Genomic DNA, 14340 nt, shown 5'->3' on the forward strand with positions numbered 1-14340 from the left:
TATGGATGCTGCAGTAGCTACCAGGTCACCTGCACTCTGACTAATTGGAAGATCAGGCATCTCCTCACCACTCACATCCTCACTGGGGCCGGAAGGCTCACCGTGAACATTTGTGTCTATGTATCTCATGAGAGCTCCTTCCTGCTTAGATAGAAAAGCTTCCTTTCCTTTCTTTCTTTTTCTGAATGCTGCCCCAGAGGGGCGTTTTCTTCTTTCACTCATGACTGCTGTTCTGTGCCAGCTAGAGTGGCTCTCAACACTCAATTGAAGGGGACAAATAAGCAGGCTGGTAGCAGGGCCTGAGTGAGGGAAGATATCAGCATTTTATGGGCCTAACTGGCTCCTACTACTTCAGTTGACTGCCTGCTCTCCTCAAGTGGGTTCAGGGAGGCAGCAGGAAACAGGAAGCTCCCTGAGAAGCTGGTGTTAATCAGTCCAGGCTCCTGGGGATGCTAGAGAGGTACATAAGAGGCTCCTCCTCCTCCTCTCTCCCTGCAGCTCCTGCTGCTTTCTGTTATTCCCTCTCACCGTTTCTCCTGCCTGCCTGTTATGTCTCTTGTGCCCTCCTTCCTCCAGCACAGCACTCCACCATCTCTGTGCATCTAGAGCAGAGAGAATACATATGCACCAGCAACGACACAATTTTCTACACTCTAGGTCCTAGTGGCGCCCCACCACCACAGTCTGGCACCTGAGGCGGCCGCCTCAGTTCGCCTCCTGGTAAGGCCAGCCCTGCTTATCACCAGGGCCGGCTCCAGGCACCAGTTGAGCAAGCTGGTGCTTGGGGCGGCAGATTGTTCGAGGCGGCATTCTGCCCAATCCTAGGGCGGCACGGCCGCTTTTTTTTTGTTGTTGTTCCGCTCTGGCCGCCCTGTAGGGGGCGGCGGCACGGAGAACCAGAGCGCCCTGCAGGGCAGTCCTCTTCCTTCCCTCCCCGCCGACCGGAGCGGAGCCCTCGCGGCAGGCGGCAGGAGGCGGCGCAGCGGGAGGGGCCGCGTGGCAGCGCCCCTGCTGTAGCCCTGGCCCCCCCCTTCTCTCTCTCTCCCGCCCGCTCCCTCCCTCCCCGCCCCCCCCGAGCCGGTCCCCCTGCACCCGCGCTCCGGCTGCACCGCAGGTTTTGTTTTTGTTTTTTTTTGCTTTGCCGTTCTGGCCGCCCCGTTTTTGTTTTGTTTTGTTGTTGTTGCTTGGGGCGGCCAAAAAGCCAGAGCCGGCCCTGCTTATCACCTTCATTTAGAAACTCACGTGAAGTGCTCAGAGCAAGTGAAGACTTTTGTCCTTGGAGAGAATGGGGAGACTTTAAACCATGTCCTAGCTTTAAAATAATTGGAGGATTTTATTCAGACTTTTCAAACAATTGCACCTTTGAGCAAGTAGTGGGTATGGACAATTTCATTCCTAATTGTAACTTGAGGGCTATTCAGACTTGCAGTGGAGAGAAAAGACATTCTAACTTAAAATCCCTGGATGGCCCCAAAAGAAGATTCTGAAAAAGTGGGAGAATTACAAAAGCTAATAGCAATAGAAATGTTTGCATATGTATTCTTTCACTGCATTGAAAATAGGTGTGGGAAGTTCAAACAGTAGCCCAAATAACAGCAGGATGTTAGTGCCTGAGTACCAGAAAGTGAAACTGACCAACCTACTTCAATTGATTGAGCTCAATGAACTGCAAAGTAAACAAAAATGACCAAACCCTGAAGTTCCTTCTCAGTTTTTACTCACTCCCTATTCAGGCAAAACTCTCATTGATGTCAATGGCAGAAATGACTGAGTAAGGGCATTGATTTGGCTCAAAGGGTGTAAAGTACATTAGAATTTAAAGTTCAGCTGAGTTTTCATAACCTGAGATGTTGCTAATAACACAGGCAAAGAACACTTTTCCAATGTTTTGTTTTTTTTAATCTTGATCTTTTAAATATATTGGAAATGTTTACATATTTTTCTTTTTCTGGATTTTGAATTGAAATAATATGGGTCAGAAACAAACTGCAGCTTTTGTCAGACCGCCAAGAATAACATGAATTTAACAACATTATTTTCAGGAGTTATGTACCAATCCTCAGTTTATAGTTGGAGGAGCCACTCGGACAGACATTCGCCAAGGGATCTTGGGTGAGTAGAGTAATTGAGCAGAATTTTGCTTGTTTTAGAGACAGGAAAATACCTTTTGTTATTTGAAAAGCCATGTAACACACTACCTAAGTTTATTCCATTCTGCACTACACAGAAGCAAAAAGGCAAGAACCTACTACTTCTACCAGCTAATGGAATTACTCTTTTAGATCAAATAATTGAAATCTGTGCTGAAGGTCACAGGTTCAAACCCTGCTGATGATCCACAGAAGGGGTTTTTATATCATTTCCTCCCAAACTCACACATATATGCACATAACAGCACACATAATGCTCATTCATTCCTATTTACATACCAAGTTTGAAGTTCAGTTATTTTTGAGTTATCACTTTAAAAAGTAAGAAATTTTTATACTAGGGAAAAATATGTGCTTGTGGGATTTTTTTAACCCCGTCATAACTTTACAATAAAAATGTGTTTGGGTTTTTTTAAAAACCCTGTCATATCTTTAAAATAATTGGGGGATTTTATTCAGACTTTCCAAATAATTTCACCTTAGAGCAGGTAATGAGCATGGACAATTTCATCTCAGAAGCTCAATATTTCCGAAAGTCTGAGTGTATGAGAACAAGGGGTTAAAATGGAAATTGTTTTACAACCTCAACAACAGTGGTCAGTGCCATTATCTGCCATATCAACATACGGGCAGGACAATCCATCTGGTCGTGGCCATGAGTTAGGAATGCTGACCACATCGTTCAGAAATTAACAGAGCACATCAGCTCAGCAGGGTCCTCCTTAACAAGTAATTTGTTCCAATTTCATGTTGAACATTCTATTTCTACAGCATTTGGTGCAGAACAGTGAGCAAATAATGGAGAAAGAAAGGGGAGACCATACACCAGGCGCACAGTTTAAATATAGCAGGGCAAGGTGGCACCAAACATTTCTCCTTGAATTGCAGAGCAACATTGATTAATGTTTGGAAGACGTTTTATCATCCATCATAGCAAAGCTGACGCTTCCTTACCTGCTTTTCGAATGCTGCTTTACATAGAACTTTAATAGGGGCTTTAACTGTTTTTTTTTTTTATTCCTTTTTAAGGCCTTATTCTAACCCAACACATGCCTTCTTTCTTTGCTACCCAACTGGTAAGATCCATCATTGCAAAACAGCAGCAGCAGCATTACAAGCTTTCCTGCCAACACACACAGCCTAAAATTCTGAAAGCCCTGTAATAAGAACTTGATAGATTAGTTACATTGCGTCTGAGCTCCCTCCCCTCCAAGGTGCTTACTGCAGTAGTTCTAACCATACCTCAGTCTCATCAATTGTGCAAATAAGATTCATGCCATTTCTGCAAGTCATTGACAGTAAATGACACAAGTGCTGCCCCAGTAAACACAGCTTCATTAAAGCAATTGCTAGAAAATCCCTCAGTGTGTGTGTTCCAATTGCTAAAAATAAGAGGCACAATCATATACTTGCGCCAGAATATTTACTCAGTTAACGCTGGATCAGGGCATAGGAGATCACTTACTGCATTTTCAGAGGGTTGTTCAGTAAGAATAGTAAAGGCTCCATTTCTTGTCAGCATCACAGTCTATGAAGTTTCTGTAATGGATGTGGATTTTTTTACATGCCCAGAATACAAACCTCTTTTCCATGGCAGCTTACAAGCTAAGGGACTGGAGCATACTTCCAGCCTTGTCTGGTCTGACATACAAACATCGTTTTAGTTAATGATGAATCAGGCTCCCTCAGGGCCAGTTGTTCCAGCTCCTTCTTTACCTTCTTCATTTCCGCCCCCGCGTGGAAGTCTGACAGCCTTGTGGCATTTTGCAAACAGAGACTTTCACCGTGGACTAATGCCAAAGTAAATCATATAGCAGGAATAATAAAGATGGGCCAAAACTAATCCCCCTCCTCTGAACTAGGGAGTGGGGCATGTTTCTGAGATTTCCTAACAGAGTCCTGTGGGCAGAACCCCAAAGCCGTGGAGCTGATCACTCCATAACTTTTGGGGAGGTTCTTGAAATCGGAATCAAAATTGTCTGGCTTGAGCCCATCTCTCAAAACAATCCTTTTTGGCTTGTGGGAAGAGTAGAAAATCAGGCTGATAATATAATGATGGCCGGCTTGCATCTCTGTATAGAATCGCTTCTATCAGCTCCACAGTACTCTGTCCCTTTGTAAAAATACATACATACATACATACAGTAACTCCTCACTTAAAGTCGTCCCAGTTAACGTTGTTACGTTGCTGATCAATTAGGGAACATGCTCATTTAAAGTTGTGCAATGCTCCACTCTTACGTTGTTTGGCTGCCTGCTTTCTCCACAGCTGGCAGCCTCCCTACGCTGTGCCCCCCCACAGCGCCCCCCGCCCACTGGCAGACCCCGCAGATCAGCGTCTTCCCTCCCCCCTCCTGCCCGCGGCAATCAGCTGGCTTGCGGTGTTCAGGAGGGAGGGGGGAGGAGCGAGGACATGGCGCGCAGGCTCCCCCACCCTCCTCTGCCTCCTGAACACCGCAAACCAGCTGATTGCCCCAGGCAGGAGGCGGGGGAGGGGAAGGGGGAGAGCCTGCGTGTCAAGTCCTCACTCCTCCCCCTCCCTCCTGCCTCCTAAATGCTGCAAGCCAGCTGATTGCCCCAGGCAGCAGGGAGAAGGGAGGAGCGAGGACTCGGCGCGCCTCCCGCTTCCCTCCCCTGCCTCCTGCCCGCGGCAATCAGCTGGCTTGCGGCGTTCAGAAGGGAGGGGGGAGGAGCGAGGACGCAGCGTGAGAAGTAAAGGGGGAGGAGGGGGTGGAGGAGAAGAGGCGGGTCAAGGGTGGGGGCTTGGGGGAAGGAGTAGAGTGGATGGGCCGAGGGTTGAGCCCCCTGCCCCCGGCAAAGTCAGTGCCTGTGCTTGCAAGAACAGCAAGAGGAGCAGCCGGACAATCCAACCTCTTCCACTCTGACTCCACCACCCCAAGCTTCATACTCAGCAGTGATAATTGTAGAATTAAATTGTTTCTTTAACATTGTTTAAAACTTATACCTGTATGAAATTGCTTGTTTAAAATTATTTAAAATGTATATAATGCTTTTTGTCAGGCAAAAAAAATTTTCCCTGGAACCTAACCCCCCCTATTTACATTAATTCTTATGGGGAAATTGGATTCGCTTAACATCGTTTCACTTAAAGTTGCATTTTTCAGGAACATAACTACACCGTTAAGTGAGGAGTTACTGTAAATAAAATCGACTTGAGTTCGGAGCATAACCAGGGAGCATATCTTTTAATGTTCAGGTGGTAGTTGCTTAACACTGCTGAGGCTACAGTGGGCCTCTTTATTATTTAATCTAATAGCTTGAATATCAAAGTGCTGATTAGTAAGCCCTGTATGTAAAACGCTTTTATTGAAACAAACCCTGGTTACATATTTACATAAGTCAACTGTGTGACCCACTGACTAGTCCCTTAGGGGAATAAACCCAATTTTTTTATACTTCTTTGTGACATGTTTTGCTTTTAAAAAGAACACTACAAGTCTGGGCTTGTAGGAACAAAAGCAGGAAATCCAGAGTTACAGTCTCACTCCATTAAACTTTATTTCTTTGACAACAGCGTAAGTTAGATGAATATCAGCGTGGCGAGTTTGATGGGAACTTGAAAGACTGGAAATATTTTAAATGCACTCTTTGAACCATTGCTTTTTGATGGCCTCGTTACAACTTAAAATGCAGAGTCACACACACTCTATTATTTAAAGGTGACCTGTGAAGTTTCCTTACAGCAATCCAAATAAGTTAACCCCAAAATTATTTGGTGAAGGCCTCAAATAGCAAGTGGCAGAGATTTATTTTTTAAAAATAAATATTATTTTACATCCACTGGGATAAAAATACACTTAAAGTAGCTTTCCAGATCCATGCCATTTGCATTTATAAAGTGCTGTTCATCTTGAAGGCTCCTGAAGCGCTGTACACACTTTAGAAACAGAGGGCCAGATCCTCTGCCAGTGTACACGGGTGTAGTCTCATCGAAGCCAATAGAGCTATGCCTGTTTACACCAGTTGAAGATCTGTCCCATACACACTCTCTCTCTGTGTGACAATTATATATGCATAGCTAAAGTGCCCATTCAGGCAAAAACCTAGCTGTGAGAGATGTCTTCTAGTAAAGGTGGATCTGAACTGTACTCAGATATTTGGGGATTCTTTTTGGCCTCTTAACACAGGAGTATGTTTAATACTAGTGGTTTCTGTGACAGGTTTCATTGTATAATATGTTTACCCTCATAAAGCCCATCTCCATAGGCTGTGGGGTTTCTGATAGCTGCTATATCACAGACTGATGCATTCTGGGGATCAGGGGATCTGAGGCCAACTAGATAGTCTTTGAGGAACGTAAAAGCTTATTTCTTTGTTGAATGTCCCTTTGCACCGCTTCTGTTTGCAGCATTTAATGCACAATTGTAGAGTTTAACTCATTTTAGTACAAAACTTCAACAGGCCTCCTTTAAAAGTAGTAAACTTGTTGACCTAATGTATTGTAATCCACTGCACTGCAGAAGTCGGGTAGTCTAGTCTGTGGGCTGTGAGCTCTGTGGCAAGTGCTGGCAGTGAAGGGTAGAACTGAGAGTCAAGTCTGGGTAGAGGGCAGATGTTGAAGGAAAGGATCACAGGCTGGGAACTAAGAGAGTGAGAGCATTTTGCCTGGGATCTATTCTGAGCTTAAGGGCTTGCTGAAATAGCAGGAAATGTTTAATACAGAGATGCCTCTGAGCCGCAAAATTCAGATCTGGGTTTCAAAAACTCTAAATGTGGGGAGTTTCTTTTCTCTCTCTCTCTCAATCCCCCCCCCAGTCTGGGCTTTCAGTTTGGGTCCATCTCTGCTTGACTAGATCATTGACTAGAGAATTAAATTCTTACCAGTTTAGACACTTTTAGCATTAGTGAAAGAAGCCTCTGTGTGGATTTTATTTTATAGTCACCATGAGTGCAGTACAGCAAATATCATATAATTATACAGGACTCTGAGTCAGAGTTCCAAGATTACCACAGGTGTAGCATTCAATGAGATTATTTTATCAAATCAGGAAGCTGACAGCTTTGCTCTAAGAGAACATCAGTTAGCACGGTACAGTTGTGAAGAAGGAACAATTTGATTTAAATGTAGGGGATAGTCAATAAAGTAATTCTAAAAGTGACATTGTGGGATTTCATGTTTATTTCTTCTCACAAACTCCAGATCAATTTGCTCACTTCACAAGTAAAAAAAAATTGCATATTGCCTGCATCACAAACTCAACCTAGGATCTGAGAGTCAAGCTGAAATCTTTCGGGCGCATTTATCGCCAGTAGTAAAGGTCCTGTACTGGCACTTGTCCTTGTGGATAGAGGGCAACTGGTCTCTGTAAAGAGCCAGAAGGGAAGAGGAAGTATGGGCAGAGGCTAGAGCAGAACAGCAGTGAGCAGGAGGGTCCTGCAGGAGACCCTTGACCAGGAAGAAGGTCAAGCTAGGAAGGGCTGAGAGCCCAAACCAGAAGAGAAGCCTGGGAAGAGCTGCTGTGAGAAGACTCCAGGTAGGAAGGCTCAGCAAAGAGCAGGGAGTGTTTAAAGGATCCCAGAGTAGGCTGAGGGGAGAGACTGAGCAGATACTGGGGTGGGTCAAAAAGCTCCAACTTACAAACTTAAAGATAGACAAACCTCAGGGAGGAGGGGCAGTGCCCAGTGTGAGACTGGGTGGGGGAAGAGATTTTATTTTGAGTTTATTTTATGTTAATAAACCAGACCCCACGAAGGGGCATTGTTATTGGCCTTTGTGGAGTTATTGAGAAGCCTGAGTGTAGGGGAAACTGAGGCAGGGTGCTTGCAGAGTGACCTCAGGCCACAAGGGCATGTTTGGGATGTATGAGACAGAGAGAATCCAGCTCATGCTGCCATAGCTGGGTTAGCTCTGTGAGGCTCACAGTAGTGAAAACTTTCTTGCATCTGTAAACTAAACAGATATGACCTGAAGGCACATGGTGAGCAGATAGGCTTTATACAGATAATTTTAACACAGGCACTTTTCTGACTACGACTGCACTTCAAATGTATTTCAGTTAAGTATGTGTTCTCGATGAGTCCTTTTTTCTCTTTGGATTTACTAAATTCACTTTCTAGGAAACTGAAGCCAAATTTCCCTCAGTATTTGAAAGCTGATTTCTAATCAGCAACACTATCCTTGTACACCTTGCCTTGGCAGGCTTTGGTGGTGCTGCATAGGTATTTGTTTAGGTTTCAAAGAGAGGTGTCTGAGCTCTGAACTATACCATAGGCACACACTGGTAGGAGCAACAGAAAGCTGTGAAAATTGCCATCGAGTAGGATTAGAAAAATGGCTTTGTCAGCCTCTCTAAAAACAGAACACTCACATTTTAATTAGTGAGATTTTGATAACTATCCATGTATTGTTATTGTTATTGTTATTGCAGTGATGCGTAACAGCCCCAGTCAGGACCAGGGCTCTATTGTGTAGGCACTGTACAAACAGAGATGGTCCCTGCCCCCAAAGCTTACCTTGTAAGTAAGCCTAGCTCTTTGATCTAAGTAACTTAGGCCCAATCCTGAAAATGATTTGACATCGCTAATTCCAGCACCCTCATTGAGCCACATTCAAGTCTACAGGGTCCTGCGCGGTGAGAAGGGTCTGACGTGCAGCATTGAGGTCAGTGTTGAACCATGATTCCTTATTTGAGAATACCTGACTGAGGGCTGATCTATCCACAAACTTGCGCCAAAATAACGAAATGGGATTTATTCACATTTTTGTTATTTCAGTGCCAGGCTGTGCATGGCTATCATACAGTTTCATTTTAAATAGGACAGTTCTATTCTGAAATAAGAATATCCACATATAGACTTGCGCCAAAATAAGAAATGGTACCACTTAAAAGCAATGTAGTTCTTTTGGTGGGAGTTGTGGGTGGATATGCCAGCCCTTAATGTCTATCTAAAATATAGTTATAGTTTGGATTAAAGCTCATGACGCATGCTGGTGGGTGTAACTGCTGCCCTTCATTTAAGGTAGTAGAAACAGTTACGTTAAATTTTGTTATAAAGGAATAGTGGTCTCTAAATCAAAGCACAGGCACATGGCACTGCTTAAAACAAAAGGCTCACCAAAGGCTACTCAGGAATTTGTACTATGTGGGCAGAGGGCTTTGCTGATATTGTTGTGAGAAGCAGAAAAGCACACATACAAACAGAGAATGAAGCTCCATACACAATCTGGACAAGAATGATGTGTGGCCCTGAGAGAAGCCTAGAAAGAGGGGTTATGGGTCTGGCACTGGCTAAAAGAGGGTTAGTGCTGTGAGCAAGGAAACTATTGTTTGGTTCCTCCTCTGTTCAGAGAAACAGGACTTCGAACACTCCTTGTAAATAAACAAGATGCATTAAAAGGTCCCTGACTCCATCATCAAATTTTCCTCCTAACTGGAACAACATGCAAGATCCCATATTTTTCTGATCCAGCCTCTTTTGAAGGAAGTAGAAATGATTGAGTGATGGAATTTGCTGGCATTTGCCTAAATGCTAGGACAGAGAGAAATTTCCCATGGGGAATTCTTGTGAAGGACTTCACTTTGTGGGCACGCGCACTGTCCTAGGAGAACAGGACCTTACATTACTATAGTAAGACTCAGAATTAACACAGGGAAGGCTTCTCATTTAATTGAAGAGTCTATATAGTTTTGTGCTGACTAAACATTCCCAAGGTGGCCATCCTTGAGGTTAAGCAAATCCCAGCTGCTGACACTCAGTAGTTAATGGGGCAGGCTCTATTTCAATCGTTACAACAGCCTGGGCTGTAACACAGAGGAGGCATTTCCAGATATCACATATGGGGAGAACTCTACCTCCTCCTTACCAATTGGCTGTGTCTGTTCTCTGCTGGATGCTGTTATAGCAGGAATACCAGAAGAGCTGCTCCACCATCTCCTCAAAGATAGCACTGTGTACTTCGGAGCAGGCCGGCAGCAGCTGACGAACTGGGAGGCAGGGGAGCCAGTAGCAGGGATACATAGAAAGATGAGGATTTAAATCCCCACTTCAAAAGCTGTTGTTTTCCTCTCCACATCAGAAGCCCCTCCTCTACCACATCCCCCTGCTACCATAAGGACTATGATTAATTCTGCTTCTTCAACAGTGCTCATGTGGGGCAAAACATGTGTGATACTAGAGCTCAGTGCTAGCAACATGTATGGACCCTGCATGTATGCAAAGCGGTACTGAAATACGCTCATGCTGCGTGCTGGTATCCTGGAAACATGGTGACACCAGTATGGCATTTCCTTACCCTTTGGACCAGCATTGTGTGTGGGGGGGAGGGGGACTATCTTTCTCATCTCCTCTCATGTCAGCTTTTTTTTTTTTTTTTTTTAAAGAGCCAGGCCTTAAAACACGAACTACAATGCTGGGAGAGCTATGCATGTTTTAGTTTGAGAGTTACACTTCGCTAAACGATGGGCACTTCTATGGGAACTGATACAAACAGGTCTCAGAATTTTCTGGGGGGCAGTTTAACCATCAGCAGTTTCCTAATTAGGCTTCTGATACTATGAGGTGCTGGGCACCTTCATTCCCATTCCAGGTTAACCTCAAGCTAGTGACAGTTGAGGGCATGCAGCTCCCAGCATCTCACAGGACTGGGTTGGATCTTCTGCTACAGTGAATACACTTATCTAATTTTTAAGAAGTTAACTGCTGCCCTCCGATGTTAAAGCACACGCCAGTTTAGACTATTTGGGCCAGATCCTCAACTGCTGATTTACACCAACTGATGATATTGCTATGTGTGTCCACATGAAGAAACAAAGGCTGGGTTAAACCCAAATATCTCAGAAGTAGTATTTGTTAACCTGATCTTTTTCTAATGCCTCAGGGAGCCATTTGGGGCCATGAAAGAACATGAAGTCTGTTCCCCCCCCCCCCCATGGTATTTCCATCATCCAGAAATTAAAATGTTGTGGGAAGCCCAGATCTTGCATTGCTTCAGCCACATAAATTGCTCCCTGAAGGCATTAAAAAGCACGTAAAAATATGGTCTAAACACAAATAAAACTTGAAATGGAACACCAAATCCACCACTGTCATCAGCCCTGGAAACTTTGGCAGAATTTGAATCAAGATTTGGGTGTAATTGTATTAAAAATACAAAAGCCAGAATCTGCCCCCTCCCCCCCCCCCCCCCCCGGAAAAATAAGCAGAACAGATATATTTAAAAACAAACAAACAAAACAACCCAGCAACTAGACTTCCAATAGGATCTCACGGGACACTGTACTTTGGCATTTTATTCAAAGGGTATTTCAAGTAGTGGTGTAGGGCGAAATGAGGAAACTGCAAGGCCCTATTTTATTGATGCACATTTCTATCTTGAAACTTGCATGTTCCCAGGTGACTGCTGGCTCCTAGCAGCCATTGCATCTCTTACCTTGGATCAAGAAATCCTGAATCGAATTGTTCCCAAAGATCAGAGCTTCCAGAAGAACTACGCTGGGATCTTTCATTTCCAGGTAACTCTTGCTAATCTATCAAACAGGATCAAGATGTGAGGAACAAAAGAAAGATCCAATATTTAAGTAAATGTAGCTTGTCTCATTGCTGATGACAAGTTAGATATTCAGCAATTAAGGTGTGCAAGTGAGATAGACAGGGAGGGGGAGAATAGAGGAGACTATAACAAAATGCAATTATACATACTCAGTGGGCTAGAATTCTGCTCTCTTACACCTGTGTAAACCCAGTGCTGCGCCAATGGTGGCAAGAAAGTCACTCATAAGAACATAAGAATGGCCGTACTGGGTCAGACCAAAGGTCCATCTAAGCCCCGTATCCTGTCTACCAACAGTGGCCAATGCCAGGTACCCCAGAGGGAGTGAACCTAACAGAGTAATGATCAAGTGATCTCGCTCCTGCCATCCATCTCCACCCTCTGACAAACAGAGTCTAGGGACACCATTCCTTACCCATCGTGGCTAATAGCCATTAATAGCCAGATTAATACCACTGTGATGTAGAGCAGAATGTTCTAGATCAGGTTCCAACTTTTTCACAGTGTAGGCCACATTTCATCTCAGCAGGGAGACTGTCCTGTGGATTTGCCTGCCTCCCAATCTTTGTCAGGTTGTCCATCTCCCCTCTCATTTGTGACCACATAACATCCTGGTGGCAACTCCAGCAGTTGCTTACTCAGAGAATTAATATTAGCTAAGTACACAGGCTTACATTTCCAAAAGTGACTAGTGTTTTTGGGTGCCCTAACTTGAAGTACTTTTTAAGGGGGCCTTATTTTTTCTGTGGGTGGGTGCACAGCACTTTCTGAAAATGAAGCCTTTTCAGGGTGCCTCAAGTTGGGCACCCTAAAGTACTTTTGAAAATTTAGGTCTTAATGCATCCCAGCTGCCAGCCAGCTCTTTGTGGACACCAAAAGTACTCCATGGACCACACTATGAGAATGTTCTAGATGTTCCATCCAAGGCAGCATTAATATTATTTATTAATAAATCTTCACATAGTGCTTGTAAATGTACCAAAGCCTTACAGAATATAGTAAAGCAGAGAACAGAAAAAACATTGGTCTCTGTCTCAAATGATGTGCAGCGTAATATGGATGGGACAAAATGCAGACAACAGTTCACATATGGGAGACTGAGGAGAAATCAATGGGGAGGAGTCCAGTGTAGTTAGGATTCCTCAAAGTGGGTTTTCATGAGGGATGTGAAGATGGAGAAGAGAAGATGAATGGCCAACAAGAAGTGGGAGACTGTTCCATAGCACAAGGGGCAGTGAGAAGCAGAGAGTGGCAGGAGGATTTTTAGCAGGGAGGTAACTGTAGCACACAGCTCTAACCACCCTTTCTTTCTTTCCTTAGTTCTGGCAGTTTGGGGAGTGGGTGGATGTTGTTGTTGATGACAGGCTGCCCACCAAAAACGGGCAGCTGCTCTTCCTTCACTCAGAGGAAGGCAATGAGTTCTGGAGCGCTCTGCTGGAGAAGGCCTACGCTAAGTAAGTGGGGCTAATTCTGAGGGAGGCCATAATAAGTGCGAGGAATGTGACTGTCTCAACCCATGCCAGTGCCAGGCCCAAACACATTCTGCCCTAGTGTCAGTGTCTTATTCCTCTTCCTTCCTCTCTCCACACCATTTCTTGTTTCCCACAAACACTTCAGGGAGCACTGCCAAACTTCTGCCTCAAAATGTTTTATCTGCTAGTTTCACAAGTAACACCTGTGAAACTGTTATTTCTGTAATGCAACTGTGACGTATGTGTGGAAACTGGCCGGATATTCCTTATTGCATGTCTGTTATCTTATTTTCTTCCCCATAGATTGAATGGCTCATATGAGGCTCTCACAGGAGGCTCCACTACAGAAGGGTTTGAGGATTTCACGGGTGGCATCTCTGAGTCTTACGATCTGAGGAAGGCCCCACCAAACCTATATCAGATCATCCAGAAGGCCCTGCAAGCTGGGTCATTGCTTGGCTGCTCCATTGATGTGAGATACTGCCAGTATTTTACTCTTTCACCATCAGAGCTCTGATCTGTGTAGTAGGGGAAAGCTCAGGTCAGCAGCAGGCATTGTTACTATGGAAGGGCCTGTTTCAACACCCACTGAAGTCAGTGGAAACTTTCTACTGATTTCAGTGGGCTTTGGTTCAGGTCCTATATGGGCAACCACCCACCGTGTCTCCCTTCTCAGGAAAGAGCCTAATAATTAGAGCTGGGAACTAGGAATCATATTGCCGGGTTCTATTCCTGACTTTGCCTCTGATTGCCACTTCATTTTACTCATCTGTAAAATAGGCATAGCAGTGCTAACCTATCTCACAGGAATTGTGTGAGGTTTTATTAATTTGGGGCTATTGAGATCCTTGGATTAAAAGAGCTAGAGATGTATAAAGTGCTATTATCAGTACAAACTTCTTGAAAAATATTAGGTTAATGTTGACTCCTTGACTATCTATTTAGCCCTGATGTCTGACACGGTCTCTCATGTACTGGTGATGGCATGAGTCCCTCATAGAGTTGTGGCAGTCTGCCCCAAGTCTGATTTACCTAGTGACTGCGTGTCAGCTCAGACTCCTCCACAATATTTCCTCTCTGACCACATTCCTTTGACACTGGAAAAGAAACGAGTAATTTGCCTGGGTCATCCAGCTTCTAAAATGCAATTCTAACTACTGTTAGGATTCAAATGCTGCCTGCCTACAGCCCCAGACACCCAAATAGG

At 44.4% G+C, this 14340-nt stretch overlaps 1 protein-coding gene across 1 annotated transcript in view; it reads left to right on the forward strand.

Annotated features, from left to right (window-relative positions):
• Positions 1-14340, forward strand: part of LOC135876118 (calpain-8-like) — a 50287-nt gene that overhangs the window by 12505 nt on the left and 23442 nt on the right. The window contains exons 3-6 of the mRNA XM_065401299.1: positions 2043-2112; positions 11505-11623; positions 12982-13115; positions 13437-13605. Of these exons, the coding sequence (XP_065257371.1) occupies positions 2043-2112; positions 11505-11623; positions 12982-13115; positions 13437-13605 (492 nt within the window). The remainder of the gene's footprint in view (positions 1-2042; positions 2113-11504; positions 11624-12981; positions 13116-13436; positions 13606-14340) is intronic.

This window comes from Emys orbicularis, chromosome 3 (assembly GCF_028017835.1).
Source record: "Emys orbicularis isolate rEmyOrb1 chromosome 3, rEmyOrb1.hap1, whole genome shotgun sequence".
NCBI classification, from domain to species: domain Eukaryota; kingdom Metazoa; phylum Chordata; order Testudines; family Emydidae; genus Emys; species Emys orbicularis.